Source organism: Scyliorhinus torazame, chromosome 13 (genome assembly GCF_047496885.1).
Source record: "Scyliorhinus torazame isolate Kashiwa2021f chromosome 13, sScyTor2.1, whole genome shotgun sequence".
Classification (NCBI taxonomy): Eukaryota; Metazoa; Chordata; class Chondrichthyes; order Carcharhiniformes; family Scyliorhinidae; genus Scyliorhinus; species Scyliorhinus torazame.
In genome coordinates this window covers 179487591-179509012 of record NC_092719.1, presented here as the reverse complement: position 1 = coordinate 179509012, position 21422 = coordinate 179487591, and the positions used below count along the sequence as shown (strand labels likewise).

At 49.2% G+C, this 21422-nt stretch overlaps 1 protein-coding gene across 2 annotated transcripts in view; it reads right to left on the bottom strand.

Moving 5' to 3' along the window:
- Window positions 1–21422, bottom strand: part of LOC140388400 (caspase recruitment domain-containing protein 19-like) — an 88583-nt gene that overhangs the window by 15845 nt on the left and 51316 nt on the right. For both annotated transcript variants that reach the window (XM_072472508.1, XM_072472509.1), the window contains exons 4-5: window positions 7994–8147; window positions 7239–7298 (exon numbers count right to left, since the gene is read on the bottom strand). In XM_072472508.1, the coding sequence (XP_072328609.1) occupies window positions 7239–7298; window positions 7994–8147 (214 nt within the window). The remainder of the gene's footprint in view (window positions 1–7238; window positions 7299–7993; window positions 8148–21422) is intronic.

The following is a 21422-nucleotide window of genomic DNA, read 5'->3' as shown; positions in this document are numbered from 1 at the left end:
CCCTCCACTGCAGGCATCATGATTACATTTAGGAGCCTCTGCACATTGGTTTTTAACTGCATTCCCTTCACGAAACCCGTCTGGTCCTCGTAGATCACCCCCGGGACACAGTCCTCAATTCTGGTAGCGCTAACAGCTTCGCATCCAGGTTGAGGAGCGAGATTGGCCTATACGACCCACACTGTAAATGGTCCTTGTCCCGCTTCAAGATCAGCGAGATCAGCGCCCTGGACATCGTCGGGGGTAGGACCTCCCCCCTCTCTCGCCTCATTGAAAGTCCTCACTAGTAGTGGGCCCAACGGGTCCATATACTTACTGGCCCCGGTGCCTTCCCCGCCTACATACTCCCCAGCCCATTAGTCAGCTCCTCCAGGCCTGCCGGTGCCCCAAGCCCCGCCAACTGCCCCTCTTCTACCCTCGGGAACCTCAACCGGTCCAGAAAACAACGCATCCCGCCCCCCTCCGTCGGGGGCTCAGACCGATACAGCCCCTCATAGAAGTCTCTAAATACCCCATTTATTCCCACCACACTCCGCACCATGTTCCCCCCTTTATCCCTGACTCCCCCAATCTCCCTTGCTGCCTCCCGCTTCCGAAGCTGGTGTGCCAGCATTCGGCTAGCCTTCTCCCCGTATTCATACACCGCCCCTTGCGCCTTCCTCCACTGTACCCCCGCCTTCTTGGTAGTCAACAGGTTGAACTCGGCCTGGAGGCTTCATCGCTCCTTGAGTAGTCCCTCCACGGGGACCTCTGCAAAACTCCTATCTACCCTTAAAATCTCCCCCACCAACCTCTCCCTCTCTCTCCTCTCCTTCCCCTCCTTGTGGGCCCTAGTGGAGATTAGCACTCTCCTAATCACCGCCTTCAGCGCCTCCCAGACCACCCCTACCTGCACCTCCATTAACCTCTAGGTATCTTTCAATGCACCCCCAGATCCGCCTGCTCACCTCCTCATCCGCCAGCAAACCCACCTCCAGGCGCCACAGCGGGCGCTGATCCCTCTCCTCCCCTAGCTCGAGCTCCACCCAGTGCGGGGCATGGTCTGAGGTTGCTATGGCCGAATACTCCGTGTCCTCCACCCTCGGGATCAGCGCCCTGCTCAAAACGAAGAAGTCAATCCGGGAGTAGACTTTATGGCCGTGGGAAAAGAAAGAGAATTTCCTGGCCCCCGGCCTAACAAACCTCAATGGGTCCACTCTTCCCATCTGGTCCATAAACCCCCTCAACACCTTGGCCGCCGCCGGCCTCGTACCCGTCCTGGACCTAGAGCGGTCCAATGGTAGATTGAGTACCGTATTAAAGTCCCCCCCCCACCATTGTCAAGCTCCCTGCTTCCAGGTCCGGAATCCGGCCCAACATGCGCCACATAAATCCGGCATCGTCCCAATTCACCAAGACCACCTGCACCCCACCACTCACCATCTCGTAACTATCTCCATTGTCTGCCAGGATGCTCAGCGCCTCAAACGACACCCGCTTCCCCACCAAAATCGCCACCCCTCGATTCTTTACGTCCAACCCCGAATGGAAAACCTGCCCTACCCACCCCTTTCTCTGCCTAACCTGGTCTGCCACAATCAAATGCGTCTCCTGGAGCATGACCACATCTGCCTTCAGTCCCTTCAGGTGCACGAACACATGGGCCCTCTTGACCGGCCCGTTCAGGCCGCTCACATTCCAAGTTATCAGCCCCCACCCCCCGCCGATTAGCTATCTCCCTTTCTAGACCAGCCACGTGCCCGCGTCTCCCGCATTCTCCGTCCTCCCCAGCGGCAGACCCCCACCCCGACTCTCTCTTCAGGCTCCAGCTCCCCTTTGGCCAATGCAGCAGCAACCCAGCAGCCCCCCCCTCCCCCAGCTAGGTCCCCCGCCTAGCTGCGTTGCCCCCCCCCCATTGCACTCCCGTAAGTCAGCTGACTCCTGCTGACCCCGGCCGCCTCCCGCCACTCCATCGACCCCCCCCCCCCCGGTGTGAGAATCTCCCCCCACTCCTGTCCATCAGCGGGTGCTCCTCTCCAGCACCACCCCTCCCCCTGCCCCCTTCCTTCCCTAGCGTGGGAAAAAGCCCGCGCTTTCCACCAAGCCGGCCCCACCCCCTCTGGCGCAGCTCCCTTTCTCTGCCTTCAATTCCGTGAAGCAGCGCTGGAGAAACTCCTGCTGTTCCTGCAACCACTGCGCCCACGCTGCCTGGTCTCCACCCGCCGCCATCTTGGTTTTCCTCCCTCGCACTTTTGCTGCTCCAAAACTACTTTTTTCACCGCTCCACTCCTGGTCCAATCCATACAGTGCCGGGGATATGTTACTGTCACCGTCCCACACTGGGAACCGTTGAACAAATTCCGCTAGGGGCCCTAAAGAGAGCCCAAAAGTCCGTTTCTGGTGGGAGCTGCCGAACTTGCGACTTCGCTCCGCATAGCCGCAACCGGAACCCACATTTGCGATTTATTAACAGACAAAAGTAACACAGAGAAACTGAACACGCACCACCTTCTTTCACCAACAGTTGCCATACAATATGAAATGGAATGGAACTGGGGTACCCCACAGAATGCACTGAAAGACCCCCCTCCCCACCAGATATCCCTGCATAAAGAATGCATGGGAATTGCCCAGAAAGTTTACATTTTTAATGAGAAGTTACCCTACAAAGGAAACCATCTAATACCCCGATTTAAATTGGAGACTTGGGGTGGGTTTGGCTCGCCGAGCACAATAATTACCCAGGAAATGTTAGAAGGATTAAAATCACCTCTAACTCTTGGGTAACTATAGCACCGACCTCATCCCTGAACCTCCTTCCCCCCACCTCACTTACCCTTGCAGCCCTCGGCTACCGTCTCGATCCCCCACGTCTACCCTCCAAACTAATGCCTGCAACCTCCACTGCCCCCTCCCCCAATGACCCACCCCTCCAGACTACCCTGTAAACTCAACTATATTCCCCACTCGCTGATCCCCATTGATTACCTCCACACCCCAGCTACCCTCTGAAACACCCTGATAACCCTCCCAGCCCCCCCTGCAAATCCCTGTTACCCTCTGAACCACCAACCTACTAGCTAACTAAACCCTGTAAAACATTCCAAACTCCCCCCCCCCCCCCTCCCACACGTGACTGCTCCCTAACTACTTGTCTATCTGATCCCCTGACCACTCCTCACCCTTCTGATTACTGCCCACACCAAGACACCAACCAGGCCCCCCTCAGAACCTTACCCTCATCCCTTCCACACTACCCTCCACCCCATTACCAACCTCTTGACTGACGTTCCAAACCCCCATGACTCATGTTATACCCTCCCGACCATCAGAGCACCCCCCCCCCAACCAACCAAATCATCCTACCCACATACCTTATAATAATAATTATTATTATTATTATTCGTGTCACATTAACATTGCAATGAAGTTACTGTGAAAATCCCCTTGTCGCCACACTATGGCACCTGTTCAGGTATACTGAGGGAGAATTCAGAATGCTTAATTCACCTAACAAGCACGTCTTTCGGGACTTGTGGGAGGAAACAGGAGCACTAGGAGGGAACCCGCGCAGACAGAGTTTTCTATAGGCCCCCCAATAGTAGCAGAGATGTGGAGGAACAGATTGGGAAACAGATTTTGGAAAAGTACAGAAGTCACAGGGTAGTAGTCATGGGTGACTTTAACTTCCCAAACATTGAATGGAAACTCTTTAGATCAAATAGTTTGGATGGGGTGGTGTTTGTGCAGTGTGTCCAGGAAGCTTTTCTAACACAGTATGTAGATTGTCCGACCAGAGGAGGGGCAATATTGGATTTAGTACTTGGTAATGAACCAGGGCAAGTGATAGATTTGTTAGTGGGTGAGCATTTTGGAGATAGTGACCACAATTCTGTGACTTTCACTTAGTAATGGAGAGGGATAGGTGCGTGCAACAGGGCAAGGTTTACAATTGGGGGAAGGGTAAATACGATGTTGTCAGACAAGAATTGAAGTGCATAAGTTGGGAACATAGGCTGTCAGGGAAGGACACAAGTGAAATGTGGAACTTGTTCAAGGAACAGGTGCTACGTATCCTTGATATGTATGTCCCTGTCAGGCAGGGAAGAGATGGTCGAGTGAGGGAACCATGGTTGACAAGAGAGGTTGAATGTCTTGTTAAGAGGAAAAAGGAGACTTATGCAAGGCTGAGGAAACAAGGTTCAGACAGGCCGTTGGAGGGATACAAGATAGCCAGGAGGGAACTGAAGAAAGGGATTAGGAGAGCTAAGAGAGGGCATGAACAATCTTTGGCGGGTAGGATCAAGGAAAACCCCAAGGCCTTTTACACATATGTGAGAAATATGAGAATGACTAGAGTGAGGGTAGGTCCGATCAAGGACAGTAGCAGGAGATTGTGTATTGTGTCTGAAGAGATAGGAGAGGTCTTGAATGAGTACTTTTCTTCTGTATTTACAAATGAGAGGGGCCATATTGTTGGAGAGGACAGTGTGAAACAGACTGGTAAGCTCGAGGAAATACTTTTTAGGAAGGAAGATGTGTTGGGCATTTTGAAAAACTTGAGGATAGACAAGTCCCCCGGGCCTGACGGGATATATCCAAGGATTCTATGGGAGGCAAGAAATGAAATTGCAGAGCCGCTGGCAATGATCTTTTCGTCCTCACTGTCAACAGGGGTGGTACCAGGGGATTGGAGAGTGGCGAATGTCGTGCCCCTGTTCAAAAAAGGGACTAGGGATAACCCTGGGAATTACAGGCCAGTTAGTCTTACTTCGGTGGTTGGCAAAGTCATGGAAAGGGTTCTGAAGGATAGGATTTCTGAGCATCTGGAAAGACACTGCTTGATTAGGGATAGTCAGCACGGATTTGTGAGGGGTAGGTCTTGCCTTACAAGTCTTATTGCATTCTTTGAGGAGGTGACCAAGCATGTGGATGAAGGTAAAGCAGTGGATGTAGTATACATGGATTCTAGTAAGGCATTTGATAAGGTTCCCCATGGTAGGCTTATGCAGAAAGTAAGGAGGCATGGGATAGTGGGAAATTTGGCCACTTGGATAACAAACTGGCTAACCGATAGAAGTCAGAGAGTGGTGGTGGATGGCAAATAGTCAGCCTGGATCCCAGTTACCAGTGGCTTACCGCAGGGATCAGTTGTGGGTCCTCTGCTGTTTGTGATTTTCATTAATGACTTGGATGAGGGAGTTGAAGGGTGGGTCAGTAAATTTGCAGACGATACGAAGATTGATGGAGTTGTGGATAGTGAGGAGGGCTGTTGTCGGCTGCAAAGAGACATAGATAGGATGCCGAGCTGGGCTGAGAAGTGGCAGATGGAGTTTAACCCTGAAAAGTGTGAGGTTGTCCATTTTGGATGGACAAATATGAATGCGGAATACAGGGTTAACGGTAGAGTTCTTGGCAATGTGGAGGAGCAGAGAGATCTTGGGGTCTATGTTCATACATCTTTGAAAGTTGCCACTCAAGTGGATAGAGCTGTGAAGAAGGCCTATGGTGTGCTCGCGTTCATTAACAGAGGGGTTGAATTTAAGAGCCGTGAGGTGATGATGCAGCTGTACAAAACTTTGGTAAGGCCACATTTGGAGTACTGTGTACAGTTCTGGTCGCCTCATTTTAGGAAGGATGTGGAAGCTTTGGAAAAGGTGCAAAGGAGATTTACCAGGATGTTGCCTGGAATGGAGAGTAGGTCTTATGAGGAAAGGTTGAGGGTGCTAGGCCTTTTCTCATTAGAACGGAGAAGGATGAGGGGTGACTTGATAGAGGTTTATAAGATGATCAGGGGAATAGATAGAGTAGACAGTCAGAGACTTTTTCCCCGGGTGGAACAAAGCATTACAAGGGGACATAAATTTAAGGTGAATGGTGGAAGATATAGGGGGGATGTCAGAGGTAGGTTCTTTACCCAGAGAGTAGTGGGGGCATGGAATGCACTGCCTGTGGAAGTAGTTGAGTCAGAAACCTTCAAGCAGCTATTGGATAGGTACATGGATTACGGTAAAATGATATAGTGTAGATTTATTTGTTCTTAAGGGCAGCACGGTAGCATTGTGGATAGCACAATTGCTTCACAGCTCCAGGGTCCCAGATTCGATTCCGGCTTGGGTCACTGTCTGTGCGGAGTCTGCACATCCTCCCCGTGTCTGCGTGGGTTTCCTCCGGGTGCTCCGGTTTCCTCCCACAGTCCAAAGATGTGCAGGTTAGGTGGATTGCCCATGATAAATTGCCCTTAGTGTCCAAAATTGCCCTTAGTGTTGGGTGGAGGTGTTGACTTTGGGTAGGGTGCTCTTTCCAAGAGCCGGTGCAGACTCAATGGGCCGAATGGCCTCCTTCTGCACTGTAAATTCAATGATAATCTATGATTAATCTGGGACAAAGGTTCGGCACAACATCGTGGGCCGAAGGGCCTGTTCTGTGCTGTATTTTTCTATGTTCTATGACATGGCGAAAACGTGTAGACTCCGCACAGACAGTGACTCAAGTTGGGCATCGTATCCGGGTCCCTAGTGCTGTGAAGCAACAGTGCTAATCACTGGGCTACCGTACTGCCCATCCTACCACTTACCTTACACATTTACTTGGCTCCCCAAAGTGGCTGGGATCTTTAAGTGTACCCAGTTTAAGGCAGCTGGTGTTGTAAAGGCTTCACGTCCCCCAACGCTGGTGTCCTGCACTGCAAAGCCTCAAGAAACCATTGCATGGAACATTTCTTACCAGGCCTGGAAGGTTAGGCAAGAAATGCGCATCTCCCGACTAAGGTAGGAAAAAAAGGACAGAGTGGCAATCAAACTACGATTGCCACTCCTCGGAAGTTCATAGTTAAAATGAAGCTATAGTTAAATCTAGCGCCAGACTCCATGATGGAATATGAGGGAGTCAGTGTCCATCTCTCCCACATAATCTCACTACATATCAAAACACATTAGCACGCTGAAAGGAAGGGAAAATTTCAACTTCCATGAAGACTTTAATGCTGGAGTAATTGTCGGTGAACTAAAACCTTTGAAAGGACAGAGAGGTAGAGTTACTTTAATTTACATAATTGTAATAATTACATATTGCTAAAGTACATGCTCTCAAAAGTGATTTCTGTGAGCTTTCCCTGGAGTACTTCTTTCCGTGAAACATTCATTGTGACACAATAACAATGTCAATCAAGTGCAGTAATTGTACAAAACAGAAGTTCAGAGTGTTCTGACACATTTTAGTGATATTTTAATATAAAAATGTATTTTAAAATAAATTACCCCTGTCATTGAGCAGATATTTCTCCCTATTGTAGGTATCCATGTTAACTCCCACGGATCCTGTGAAAGAAATTCATGCAGTTTATTTAGTTTCGCTTTCCTGCGCTATTTGTGTTACCCCAATATAAAGGGTTGCATGTTGGAACAGATGAAAACATCATGAACTCCAAAAGGTTGCTTATATTGAACTTGGGAGCAGCCGCACCATGCAAGGCTTTAAAAAGGTGCCTGGTCGTCCCAGCAAAATTAGTGGACAAATTTTATTTTGCTTTCGGGAGGAAAGTAATTAGATGTGCATCACTTTCATCATGATAAAGTCATAGAAAGTGAAATACTAAAAGGTAATTTTCTTTATCATCAGCCGGGTCGGTAATCTTGCCCAATGGATGCATTTCTAAAGAGTCTGCCCAATTTTCATTCCATTATCAGCCAAATCCAATGCTAGGCCCAACCAATATCCAAATCGCCTCACTTGGGAGTCACCGCGTACAGTCACTGCATAGTGATTAAATCTAAACGTAAACCTTCAACTGTATTTGGGTTAAGATTCTTTTTGAATTACAGCACAAGGGCACCAAGTCACCAAAAATGACTGGTTGGGACGCTCCAGTTTACATCAAAATTAACTGCGATGTGGTCCATAGTTTGTGTTATACAGATTATATTGCGTCGTACAATTAACTGTTAACTGCTAGAGCTTACGTAAAATCCTGTATTATAATAAACAAAGTATTTTTATGAAATCAAAAACTTACTGGCCAGATATTTGCTTGGCAAGCTTCTGTATATTTGTGCATCATTTGTCTCCAAAGCATTGTAAAATTCCTTACAGGCTCTGCTGTTCTTGTTCTGTAGATGAAGGAGGAGCTCAGATATTCTTGCGCACACCGGAGTGTTTACATTTCGGAACTGTTGGAAGAAACTGCAGGTTCAGTTTGAATATTGCCAAACGGACAACAGATTAGGACAAGTAATAATTCATCACCATTTGACACTGGACTCTTTATCCTAACAATGCCAACCTTGGCTCAGTAGACAGCACTCTCACCCCAAATCCCACCCCAGAATCGGAGCACAAATCGAGGCTGATACTCCAGTGCAATACTGAGGGAGTACTGCTTTGTCAGAAGTGACATCTTTCAGAAGCAGCATTAAGCATAAAGGCCATCTTCACACCCTTGGCATAAAACAATCTATGACAGTGTGCATGGAAGAACAGGCAACTTCTCCATGGTGTCCTGGACAATATCTAGGTCTTTAAACAATACTAAAACAACAGAGGGCTGGATTCTCCACTGGCGGGATTCTCCGTTGCGCCAGCAGGCACTCACACCTGGGGATTTCCCAACGGCGTGGGGCTTCCCACAATGCGAAACCCCATAGGCCGGCTGGCAGGATGGAGAATCTCGCTGTCGGCGGGGCGGAGAACCCCACCCAGATTATTGGCCTTTGCCATAATGCTGCGTGTGGAACATAGTTGTGTGTAAATTGGCTGCTGGGTGTCCTACATTACAACAATGTCTGCACTTTTAAAAATTTGTTCACAGGCTGTGGACATCATTGGCTCAGCCAACATCTGTTGATCATCCTTACTTGCCCTTGAGAAGATGGCAATGAACCACATTCTTGACCACCTCAGTCCATGTGGTGTAGGTACACCCACATTATAGAACATAGAACATAGAACAATACAGCGCAGTACAGGCCCTTCGGCCCACGATGTTGCACCGAAACAAAAGCCATCTAACCTACACTATGCCATTATCATCCATATGTTTATCCAATAAACTTTTAAATGCCCTCAATGTTGGCGAGTTCACTACTGTAGCAGGTAGGGCATTCCACGGCCTCACTACTCTTTGCGTAAAGAACCAACCTCTGACCTCTGTCCTATATCTATTACCCCTCAGTTTAAAGTTATGTCCCCTCGTGCCAGCCATATCCATCCGCGGGAGAAGGCTCTCACTGTCCACCCTATCCAACCCCCTGATCATTTTGTATGCCTCTATTAAGTCTCCTCTTAACCTTCTTCTCTCCAACGAAAACAACCTCAAGTCCATCAGCCTTTCCTCATAAGATTTTCCCTCCATACCAGGCAACATCCTGGTAAATCTCCTCTGCACCCGCTCCAAAGCCTCCACGTCCTTCCTATAATGCGGTGACCAGAACTGTACGCAATATTCCAAATGCGGCCGTACCAGAGTTCTGTACAGCTGCAACATGACCTCCCGACTCCGGAACTCAATCCCTCTACCAATAAAGGCCAACACTCCATAGGCCTTCTTCACAACCCTATCAACCTGGGTGGCAACTTTCAGGGATCTATGTACATGGACACCTAGATCCCTCTGCTCATCCACACTTTCAAGAACTTTACCATTAGCCAAATATTCCGCATTCCTGTTATTCCTTCCAAAGTGAATCACCTCACACTTCTCTACATTAAACTCCATTTGCCACCTCTCAGCCCAGCTCTGCAGCTTATCTATATCCCTCTGTAACCTGCTACATCCTTCCACACTATCGACAACACCACCGACTTTAGTATCGTCTGCAAATTTACTCACCCACCCTTCTGCGCCTTCCTCTAGGTCATTGATAAAAATGACAAACAGCAACGGCCCCAGAACAGATCCTTGTGGTACTCCACTTGTGACTGTACTCCATTCTGAACATATCCCATCAACCACCACCCTCTGTCTTCTTTCAGCTAGCCAATTTCTGATCCAGATCTCTAAATCATCCTCAATCCCCAGCCTCCGTATTTTTTGCAATAGCCTACCGTGGGGAACCTTATCAAACGCTTTGCTGAAATCCATATACACCACATCAACTGCTCTACCCTCGTCTACCTGTTCAGTCACCTTCTCAAAGAACTCAATAAGGTTTGTGAGGCATGACCTACCCTTCACAAAGCCATGCTGACTATCCCTGATCATATTATTCCTATCTAGATGATTATAAATCTTGTCTCTTATAATCCCCTCCAAGACTTTACCCACTACAGACGTGAGGCTCACCGGTCTATAGTTGCCGGGGTTGTCTCTGCTCCCCTTTTTGAACAAAGGGACCACATTTGCTGTCCTCCAGTCCTCTGGCACTATTCCTGTAGCCAATGATGACATAAAAATCAAAGCCAAAGGTCCAGCAATCTCTTCCCTGGCCTCCCAGAGAATCCTAGGATAAATCCCATCAGGTCCCGGGGACTTATCTATTTTCAGCCTGTCCAGAATTGCCAACACCTCTTCCCTACGTACCTCAATGCCATCTATTCTATTAGCCTGGGGCTCAGCATTCTCCTCCACAACATTATCTTTTTCCTGAGTGAATACTGACGAAAAATATTCATTTAGTATCTCGCCTATCTCTTCAGACTCCACACACAATTTCCCATCCCTGTCCTTGACTGGTCCTACTCTTTCCCTAGTCATTCGCTTATTCCTGACATACCTATAGAAAGCTTTTGGGTTTTCCTTGATCCTTCCTGCCAAATACTTCTCATGTCCCCTCCTTGCTCGTCTTAGCTCTCTCTTTAGATCCTTCCTCGCTACCTTGTAACTATCCATCGCCCCAACTGAAACTTCACACTTCATCTTCACATAGGCCTCCTTCTTCCTCTTAACAAGAGATTCCACTTCCTTGGTAAACCACGGTTCCCTCGCTCGACGCCTTCCTCCCTGTCTGACCGGTACATACTTATCAAGAACACGCAGTAGCTGATCCTTGAACAGGCCCCACTTATCCAGTGTGCCCAACACTTGCAGCCTACTTTTCCACCTTATCCCCCCCAAGTCACGTCTAATGGCATCATAATTGCCCTTCCCCCAGCTATAACTCTTGCCCTGCGGTGTATACTTATCCCTTTCCATCATTAACGTAAACGTCACCGAATTGTGGTCACTGTCCCCAAAGTGCTCTCCTACCTCCAAATCCAACACCTGGCCTGGTTCATTACCCAAAACCAAATCCAACGTGGCCTCGCCTCTTGTTGGCCTGTCAACATATTGTTTCAGGAAACCCTCCTGCACACACTGTACAAAAAACGACCCATCCATTGTACTCGAACTATATCTTTTCCAGTCAATATTTGGAAAGTTAAAGTCTCCCATAATAACTACCCTGTTACTTTCACTCATATCCAGAATCATCTTCGCCATCCTTTCCTCTACATCCCTAGAACTATTAGGAGGCCTATAAAAAACTCCCAACAGGGTGACCTCTCCTTTCCTGTTTCTAACTTCAGCCCATACTACCTTGGAAGAAGAGTCCCCATCTAGCATCCTCTCCGCCACCGTAATACTGCTCTTGACTAGCAGCGCCACACCTCCCCCTCTTTTGCCTCCTTCTCTGAGCTTACTAAAACACCTAAACCCCGGAACCTGCAACATCCATTCCTGTCCCTGCTCTATCCATGTCTCCGAAATGGCCACAACATCGAAGTCCCAGGTACCAACCCATGCTGCCAGTTCCCCTACCTTGTTTCGCATACTCCTGGCATTGAAGTAGACACACTTCAAACCACCTACCTGAACACTGGCCCCCTCCTGCGACGTCAAATCTGTGCTCCTGACCTCTATACTCTCATTCTCCCTTACCCTAAAACTACAATCCAGGTTCCCATGCCCCTGCTGCATTAGTTTAAACCCCCCCAAAGAGCACTAACAAATCTCCCCCCCAGGATATTTGCGCCCCTCAGGTTCAGATGTAGACCATCCTGTCTGTAGAGGTCCCACCTTCCCCAGAAAGAGCCCCAGTTATCCAAAAATCTGAATCCCTCCCGCCTGCACCATCCCTGTAGCCACGTGTTTAAATGCTCTCTCTCCCTATTCCTCATCTCACTATCACGTGGCACGGGCAACAACCCAGAGATAACAACTCTGTTTGTTCTAGTTCTGAGCTTCCATCCTAGCTCCCTGAAAGCCTGCCTGACATCCTTGTCCCCTTTCCTACCTATGTCGTTAGTGCCAATGTGGACCACGACTTGGGGCTGCTCCCCCTCCCCCCTAAGGACCCGGAAAACACGATCCGAGACATCACGTACCCTTGCACCTGGGAGGCAACATACCAAACGCGAGTCTCTCACGCTCCCACAAAATCTCCTATCTGTGCCCCTGACTATAGAGTCCCCAATTACTAATGCTCTGCTCCTCTCCCCCCTTCCCTTCTGAGCAACAGGGACAGACTCCGTGCCAGAGGCCCGTACCCCATGGCTTACCCCTGGTAAGTCGTCCCCCCCACAAGTATCCAAAGCGGTATACTTGTTTCTCAGGGGAACGACCGCAGGGGATCCCTGCACTGACTGCTTTTTCCCAGTCCCTCTTACAGTTACCCACCTATCTCCAATCTTTGGTGTAACTAATTCCCTGAAGCTGCTATCTATGACCCCTTCTGCCTCCCGAATGATCCGAAGTTCTTCCAACTCCAGCTCCAGTTCCCTAACTCGGTCTTGGAGGAGCTGGAGATGGCAGCACTTCCTGCAGGTAAAATCAGCAGGGACACTAACTGCATCCCTCACCTCAAACATTGTTAGTGGGAAACGATTTTGACCCAGCAACAATGAAGGAACGGCGATATATTTTCAATGCAGGATGGTTAGGGGGAGAACTTGCAGGTGGTGGTGTTCCTATGCATTTCCTGCCCTTTTCCTTCTAGGTAGTAGAGGTCACAGGTGTGGGAGCTGCTGTTGAGCCTTGGCAAGTTGCTGCAGTGCATCTTGTAGATTGCACACACTGCTGCCACTGTGTGTCGGTGGTGGAAGGAATGGATGTTGAAGGTGGTGGATAGGGTGCCAATCAAGAGGGCTGCTTTGTCGAGTTCCGGGTGCGGCGATGACCAGCTAAGTCGCACGTTTCGGCAGCTCCCGGTGGAAAGGACTTTAGGGCTCTTGATAGGAGCCCCAACGGCAATTTTAACGGCTAAAAACACCGTGCGGTAAACCAGAAGGGTGTTCCCCCTGGACACGGATGGAAAAAGGAGAGGAAAGTGGCCGGATTGCAGCGGATCCTTTGGAACAACGGCAAGGAAGGCAAGCAGAAACCAAGATGGCGTCGGAAGGTGGCAGTTTCATATGGGGCCCTGAACAACAAGAGTTCTTGAAACGCTGCGTGGAGGAGATAAAAAAGGAAATGAAGAAAGAGTTGTTGGCCCCGATATTACAGGCGATTGAAGGGCTGAAAGAGGAACAAAAGACCCAGGAGCAGGAGCTTCGGGTCGTGAAGGCGAAAGCAGCAGAGAATGAGAACGATATACAGGGCCTGGTGGTGAAGTCGGAGATACAGGAGGCACACCAGAAACGATCTGTGGAGAGGTTGGAGGCACTGGAAAACAACGCAAGGAGGAACAACTTGAGGATTCTTGGCCTTCCTGAAGGTGTGGAGGGGGCGGACGTCGGGGCATATGTGAGCACGATGCTGCACTCGTTAATGGGAGCGGAGGCCCCGACGGGTCCGTTGGAGGTGGAGGGAGCATACCGAGTTATGGTGCGAGGATCGAGAGCAGGAGAAACTCCCAGAGCCATAGTGGTGAGATTCCTCCGTTTTAAGGATAGAGAAATGGTCCTTAGATGGGCGAAGAAAACTCGGTGTAGTAAATGGGAGAACGCGGTGATCCGCGTTTATCAAGATTGGAGTGCGGAGGTGGCGAGAAGGAGGGCGAGCTTTAATCGGGCCAAAGCGGTACTTCACAAAAAGAAGATAAAATTTGGAATGCTGCAACCGGCAAGACTGTGGGTCACATATCAAGGGAGGCACCACTACTTTGAGACGGCGGATGAAGCGTGGACTTTTATTGTAGAAGAAAAATTGGAATGAGTGGACTATGAAAATGAACGTTTGGACAAAGTGGTGGGGCGAATGGGGGGGGGCGAAGAGGGGTTTTTGTTTTAATCCTGCGGTATGGTAACTTTTCTCTCTCCCACAGGTGGTGATGGGGGGAGGTGGGGAGGGAGAGGAGATGGGGCATTGGCCATGGGGGGCGGGGCCAAGGGAGAAGCGCGGGCTTAGTTCCCGCGCTATGATAATTATGGCGGGAATAGAGAAGCAGGAAGGAGGGGGCGTCGCACGGTGCGAGCCGTGATCACGGGGGAAAGCCGAGGTCAGCCAGAGTTTGCTGACTTCTGGGAGCAACATGGGGGGAGTAATTACGCTAGCGGGGGGTCTAGCGGGGGGGGGGGGGGGAGGGGGGAATTACTGGGTTGCTGCTGCTGGGGAAAGGGGAGAGTGGGTACGGGAAAGGATGGGCGGGGGGGCACCGTCTGGGAGAGATACAGCTGCGTGGGAACTGGGTGAGAAGCTGGAAAAAGATGATGGCTAACCGGCAAGGGGGGGGGGGGGGGTGGGAAGCCCCCCAACTCGGCTGATCACGTGGAACGTGAGGGGGCTTAACGGGCCGATAAAGAGGGCACGAGTACTCGCACACCTTAAGAAACTTAAAGCAGATGTGGTTATGTTACAGGAAACGCACCTGAAACTGATAGACCAGGTTAGGTTGCGCAAAGGATGGGTGGGGCAGGTGTTCCATTCGGGGCTGGATGCGAAAAACAGGGGGGTGGCTATATTAGTGGGGAAGCGGGTAATGTTCGAGGCAAAGACTATAGTGGCGGATAACGGGGACAGATACGTGATGGTGAGTGGCAATTTACAGGGAGAGATGGTGGTTTTGGTAAACGTGTATGCCCCGAACTGGGACGATGCCAACTTTATGAGGCGAATGCTAGGACGCATCCCGGACCTAGAGACGGGAAAGCTGATAATGGGGGGAGATTTTAACACGGTGTTGGAACCAAGGCTGGATAGGCCGAAGTCCAGGACTGGTAGGAGGCCGGCAGCAGCCAAGGTGCTTAAGGATTTTATGGAGCAGATGGGAGGGGTGGACCCGTGGAGATTCAGTAGACCTAGGAGTAAGGAGTTCTCGTTTTTCTCCTGTGTCCATAAAGTCTATTCACGCATAGACTTTTTTGTGTTGGGTAGGGCATTGATACCGAGGGTGAGGGGAACGGAATATACGGCTATAGCCATTTCGGATCATGCCCCACACTGGGTAGACTTGAAGATAGGGGAGGAAACAAGAGGGCGCCCACCCTGGAGAATGGACATGGGACTAATGGCAGATGAGGGGCTGTGCCTAAGGGTGAGGGGATGTATTGAAAAGTACTTGGAACTCAATGACAATGGGGAGGTTCAGGTGGGAGTGGTCTGGGAGGCGTTGAAGGCGGTGGTGAGGGGGGAGCTGATATCAATAAGGACACATAAAGGGAAGCAGGAGAGTAAGGAACGGGAGCGGTTGCTGCAAGAACTTTTAAGGGTGGACAGACAATATGCGGAAGCACCGGAGGAGGGACTGTACAGGGAAAGGCAAAGGCTGCATGTGGAATTTGACTTGCTGACTACAGGCACTGCAGAGGCACAATGGAGGAAGGCGCAGGGTGTACAGTATGAATATGGAGAGAAGGCGAGCAGATTGCTGGCACACCAATTGAGGAAAAGGGGAGCAGCGAGGGAAATAGGGGGGGTGAGGGACGAGGAAGGAGAGACGGAGCGGGGAGCAGAGAGAGTGAATGAAGTGTTCAAGACATTTTATAAAAAATTGTATGAAGCTCAACCCCCGGATGGGAGGGAGAGAATGATGGATTTTTTGGATCGGCTGGAAATTCCCAAGGTGGATGAGCAGGAAAGGGTGGGACTGGGAGCACAGATCACGGTAGAAGAAGTGGTGAAAGGAATTAGGAACATGCAGACGGGAAAGGCCCCGGGACCGGACGGATTCCCAGTTGAATTTTACAGAAAATATTTGGATTTGCTCGCCCCGCTACTGACGAGGACCTTTAACGAGGCAAAGGAAAGGGGACAACTGCCCCCGACTATGTCAGAAGCAACGATATCGCTTCTCTTAAAGAAGGAAAAGGATCCGCTACAATGCGTGTCCTACAGACCAATTTCCCTCCTAAATGTGGATGCCAAGGTCCTGGCCAAGGTAATGGCAATGAGAATAGAGGAATGTGTCCCGGGGGTGGTTCATGAGGACCAAACTGGGTTTGTGAAGGGGAGACAGCTGAACACGAATATACGGAGGCTGTTAGGGGTAATGATGATGGCCCCACCAGAGGGTGAAACGGAGATAGTAGTGGCGATGGATGCCGAGAAAGCATTTGATAGAGTGGAATGGGATTATCTGTGGGAGGTGTTGAGGAGATTTGGGTTTGGAGAGGGGTATGTTAGATGGGTGCAGCTGTTGTATAGGGCCCCAGTGGCGAGTGTGGTCACGAATGGACGGGGATCGGCATATTTTCGGCTCCATAGAGGGACAAGGCAGGGATGTCCTCTGTCCCCATTACTGTTTGCACTGGCGATTGAGCCCCTGGCGATAGCGCTGAGAGGTTCCAGGAGATGGAGGGGAATACTTAGGGGAGGAGAAGAACACCGGGTATCTTTATATGCGGATGATCTGCTACTATATGTGGCGGATCCAGCGGAGGGGATGCCAGAAATAATGCGGATACTTGGGGAGTTTGGGGATTTTTCAGGGTATAAATTGAACATGGGGAAGAGTGAGCTGTTTGTGGTGCATCCAGGGGAGCAGAGTAGAGAAATAGAAGACCTACCGTTGAGGAAGGTAACAAGAGACTTTCGTTACCTGGGGATCCAGATAGCTAAGAATTGGGGCACATTGCACAGGCTAAATTTGACGCGGTTGGTGGAACAGATGGAGGAAGATTTCAAGAGATGGGATATGGTAGCATTGTCAATGGCAGGGAGGGTGCAGGCGGTTACGATGGTGGTCCTCCCGAGATTCCTCTTTATGTTTCAGTGCCTCCCGGTGGTGATCACGAAGGCTTTTTTCAAAAGGATAGAAAAGAGTATCATGGGTTTTGTTTGGGCCGGGAAGACTCCGAGAGTGAGGAAGGGATTCTTACAGCGTAGTAGGGATAGGGGGGGGCTGGCACTACCGAGCCTAAGTGAGTATTATTGGGCCGCTAATATTTCAATGGTGAGTAAGTGGATGGGAGAGGAGGAAGGAGCGGCGTGGAAGAGATTAGAGAGGGCGTCCTGTAGGGGGACCAGCCTGCAGGCTATGGTGACAGCCCCATTGCCATTCTCACCAAGGAACTATACCACGAGTCCGGTGGTGGTAGCTACACTGAAGATTTGGGGACAGTGGAGACGACATAGGGGAAAGACCGGAGCATTGGGGGGGGTCCCCGATAAGAAACAACCATAGGTTTGCCCCGGGGGGAATGGATGGGGGATATGGAATGTGGCAAAGAGCAGGAATAACGCAATTGAAAGATCTATTTGTGGATGGGAAGTTCGCGAGTCTGGGAGCGCTGACTGAGAAATATGGGTTGCCCCAAGGGAATGCATTTAGGTACATGCAATTGAGGGCTTTTGCGAGGCAACAGGTGAGGGAATTCCCGCAGCTCCCGACACAAGAGGTGCAGGACAGAGTCATCTCAAAGAAATGGGTGGGGGATGGTAAGGTGTCGGATATATATAGGGAAATGAGGGATGAAGGGGAGACTATGGTGGACGAACTAAAAGGGAAATGGGAAGAAGAGCTAGGGGAGGAGATTGAGGAGGGGCTGTGGGCAGATGCCCTAAACAGGGTAAACTCGTCGTCCTCGTGCGCCAGGCTAAGCCTGATTCAGTTTAAGGTATTACACAGGGCACATATGACTGGAACACGGCTCAGTAAATTTTTTGAGGTGGAGGATAGGTGTGCGAGGTGCTCGAGAAGCCCAGCGAATCATACCCATATGTTCTGGTCATGCCCGGCACTACAGGGGTTTTGGATGGGGGTGACAAAGGTGCTTTTGAAAGTAGTAGGAGTCCGGGTCGAACCAAGCTGGGGGTTGGCTATATTTGGGGTTGCACAAGAGCCGGGAGTGCAGGAGGCGAGAGAGGCCGATGTTTTGGCCTTTGCGTCCCTAGTAGCCCGGCGCAGGATATTGCTAATGTGGAAAGAAGCCAAGCCCCCGGGGGTGGAGACCTGGATAAATGATATGGGGGGGTTCATAAAGTTAGAGCGGATTAAGTTCGTCCTAAGGGGGTCGGCTCAAGGGTTCACCAGGCGGTGGCAACCGTTCGTCGAATATCTTGCGGAAAGATAGATGGGGGAAAAAAGAAGGCAGCAGCAGCAGCCCAGGACTTGGGGTGGGGGGGGGGGGGGGGTATAGCTTGTGACGAGGCAGTTGCCAATTAGGGCTAGTTTCCATTTTTGTTATTTAATATTTATTTATTTGTTGTTTCTTGTTTATATAAAAAAGGTCATTATTATCTGTATTGTTATAATGTTGTGTAAAGGATGCACAATGTACTGTGTTGGTTGACCAAAAATTTTCAATAAAATATTTATTAAAAAAAAAGAGGGCTGCTTTGTCCTGGATGGTGTCAAGCTTCTTGATTGTTGTTGGAGCTGCACTCATCCAGGCAAGTGAAGAGTATTCCACCACAGTCCTGACTTGTGCCTTATAGATGGTGGAATATCTTTGGGGAGTCAGGAGGCGAGTTGCTCGCTGTAGAATTCCCAACCTCTGACATGCTTTCTTGTAGCCATAGTATTTATATGGCTGCTCCCGGGGGAGGGGGGAGGGGGGGGGGGGGGGGGGTGGGGGGGGTGTTCACCAGTACTTGCTGCATACGGACAAGGACTTCTTCAGTATCTGAGGAAATTAAAATTGCACTGGAAATTGTGCAATCATCAGTGAAATCAGTGAACATCCCCACTTCTGAACTTGTATTGGTGGGAAAGTCTTCAATGAAGCAGCTGAAGATGGTTGGGCCTCGGATACTACCTCAAGGAACTCCTACAGTGATGTTGTGGGACTGAGATGATTAACCTCTAACAACCACAACCATCTTCCTTTGTGCCGAGCATGACTTCAACTAGCAGAAAATGTTTCCTCCTGATTCCCACTTCAAAATTGGAGGGGATTATAAGAGACAAGATTTATAATCATCTAGATAGGAATAATATGATCAGGGATAGTCAGCATGGCTTTGTGAAGGGTAGGTCATGCTTCACAAACCTTATCGAGTTCTTTGAGCAGGTGACTGAACAGGTAGACGAGGGTAGAGCAGTTGATGTGGTGTATATGGATTTCAGCAAAGCGTTTGATAAGGTTCCCCACGGTAGGCTATTGCAGAAAATACGGAGGCTGGGGATTGAGGGTGATTTAGAGATGTGGATCAGAAATTGGCTAGCTGAAAGACAGAGGGTGGTGGTTGATGGGAAATGTTCAGAATGGAGTTCAGTTACAAGTGGCGTACCACAGGGATCTGTTCTGGGGCCGTTGCTGTTTGTCATTTTTATCAATGACCTAGAGGAGGGCGCAGAAGGGTGGGTGAGCAAATTTGCAGACGACACTAAAGTCGGTGGAGTTGTCGACAGTGCGGAAGGTAGTAGCAGGTTACAGAGGGACATAGATAAGCTGCAGAGCTGGGCTGAGAGGTGGCAAATGGAGTTTAATGTAGAGAAGTGTGAGGTGATTCACTTTGGAAGGAATAACAGGAATGCGGAATATTTGGCTAATGGTAAAGTTCTTGGAAGTGTGGATGAGCAGAGGGATATAGGTGTCCATGTACATAGATCCCTGAAAGTTGCCACCCAGGTTGATAGGGTTGTGAAGAAGGCCTATGGAGTGTTGGCCTTTATTGGTAGAGGGATTGAGTTCCGGAGTCATGAGGTCATGTTGCAGCTGTACAAAACTCTGGTACAGCCTCATTTGGAGTATTGCGTACAGTTCTGGTCACCGCATTATCGGAAGGACGTGGAGGCTTTGGAGAGGGTGCAGAGGAGATTTACCAGGATGTTGCCTGGTATGGAGGGAAAATCTTATGAGGAAAGGCTGATGGACTGGAGGTTGTTTTCGTTGGAGAGAAGAAGGTTAAGAGGAGACGTAATAGAGGCATACAAAATGATCAGGGGGTTAGATAGGGTGGACAGTGAGAGCCTTCTCCCGCGGATGGAAATGGCTGGCACGAGGGGACATAGCTTTAAACTGAGGGGTAATAGATATCGGACAGAGGTCAGAGGTAGGTTCTTTACGCAAAGAGTGGTGAGGCCGTGGAATGCCCTACCTGCAACAGTAGTGAACTTGCCAACATTGAGGGCATTTAAAAGTTTATTGGATAAGCATATGGATGATAATGGCATAGTGTAGGTTAGATGGCTTTTGTTTCGGTGCAACATCGTGGGCCGGAGGGCCTATACTGCGCTGTATCGTTCTATGTTCTATGTTCTAAAACTGCTGTGAAGCACTTTAGTTGTGAGAAGTGTTTGTTCAAACTCTTGTGACTCCATCATTGATGTTTGCAATGCCATCTCTACGAGAGATAGCCTTGTGGCAGAAGGGGTAGCATCTCTGCCTCTGGGCCAAAGCTCCAGGTTCAAGACTTGATGGCTGAGGAAAATGCAATCACAACTCTGCCAAACAGGTTGAGTATCACTCTACTTACCTTCCCAATACACACCAATAATAGGTGGTAATGGGAGGAGGGATTCCTGATCAGTTATGTGAGGGAAAGAAGTTGGAGTCTCCTCCATCACGATCCATAGCTCCCGACTCCAACAAGCACGTGAATATGCACGATGTCACAACAATGTAAACTCTGAGCGAACTGTAACATACCACTTCCTGTATGAGAAGCTATGCTTCACCTCTATCGTGCAGTTACTTTCTCGATCAATATTTTGCCGACAGACTTTCACAAATCTTGCTGACCTTAATAGAAAAGCCCTCGTAAACAAGGTAATCAATTAAGAACCCCACAACAGAGGATTGCACGGAAGTCAAAAGTTGTTGAAACAAAAGTTTTATTTTGAAAAACAAACAGAGCTTTCACCAGGCAGTTGTCACTGGTTAATGTGTATTTTGGAAGACAACCCGGATTGAAGAATACTGAAAAGATGTTCCTGACACTGATGAGAAATTTTAATTGGGATGATTTACGGTCCTTAATAAGTAAGGTTTGTGCAAATGAAAGTTATGCCCCTTTGGTCATCAATCAAGAGTAGAAAGAGTCAGACAGTTTTAATTCAGAAACTCAAAGTACCAGATAGAAAATAATGATACACACTAGTTGTGTTCAAAACTGAGTAGTCCAACACAAGTAATATGTTACAAGGAACTATACACCAGTAACAAATGTTACCTTTAGAAGAAAGCTAACAAAAGGTAATTAAATTGCA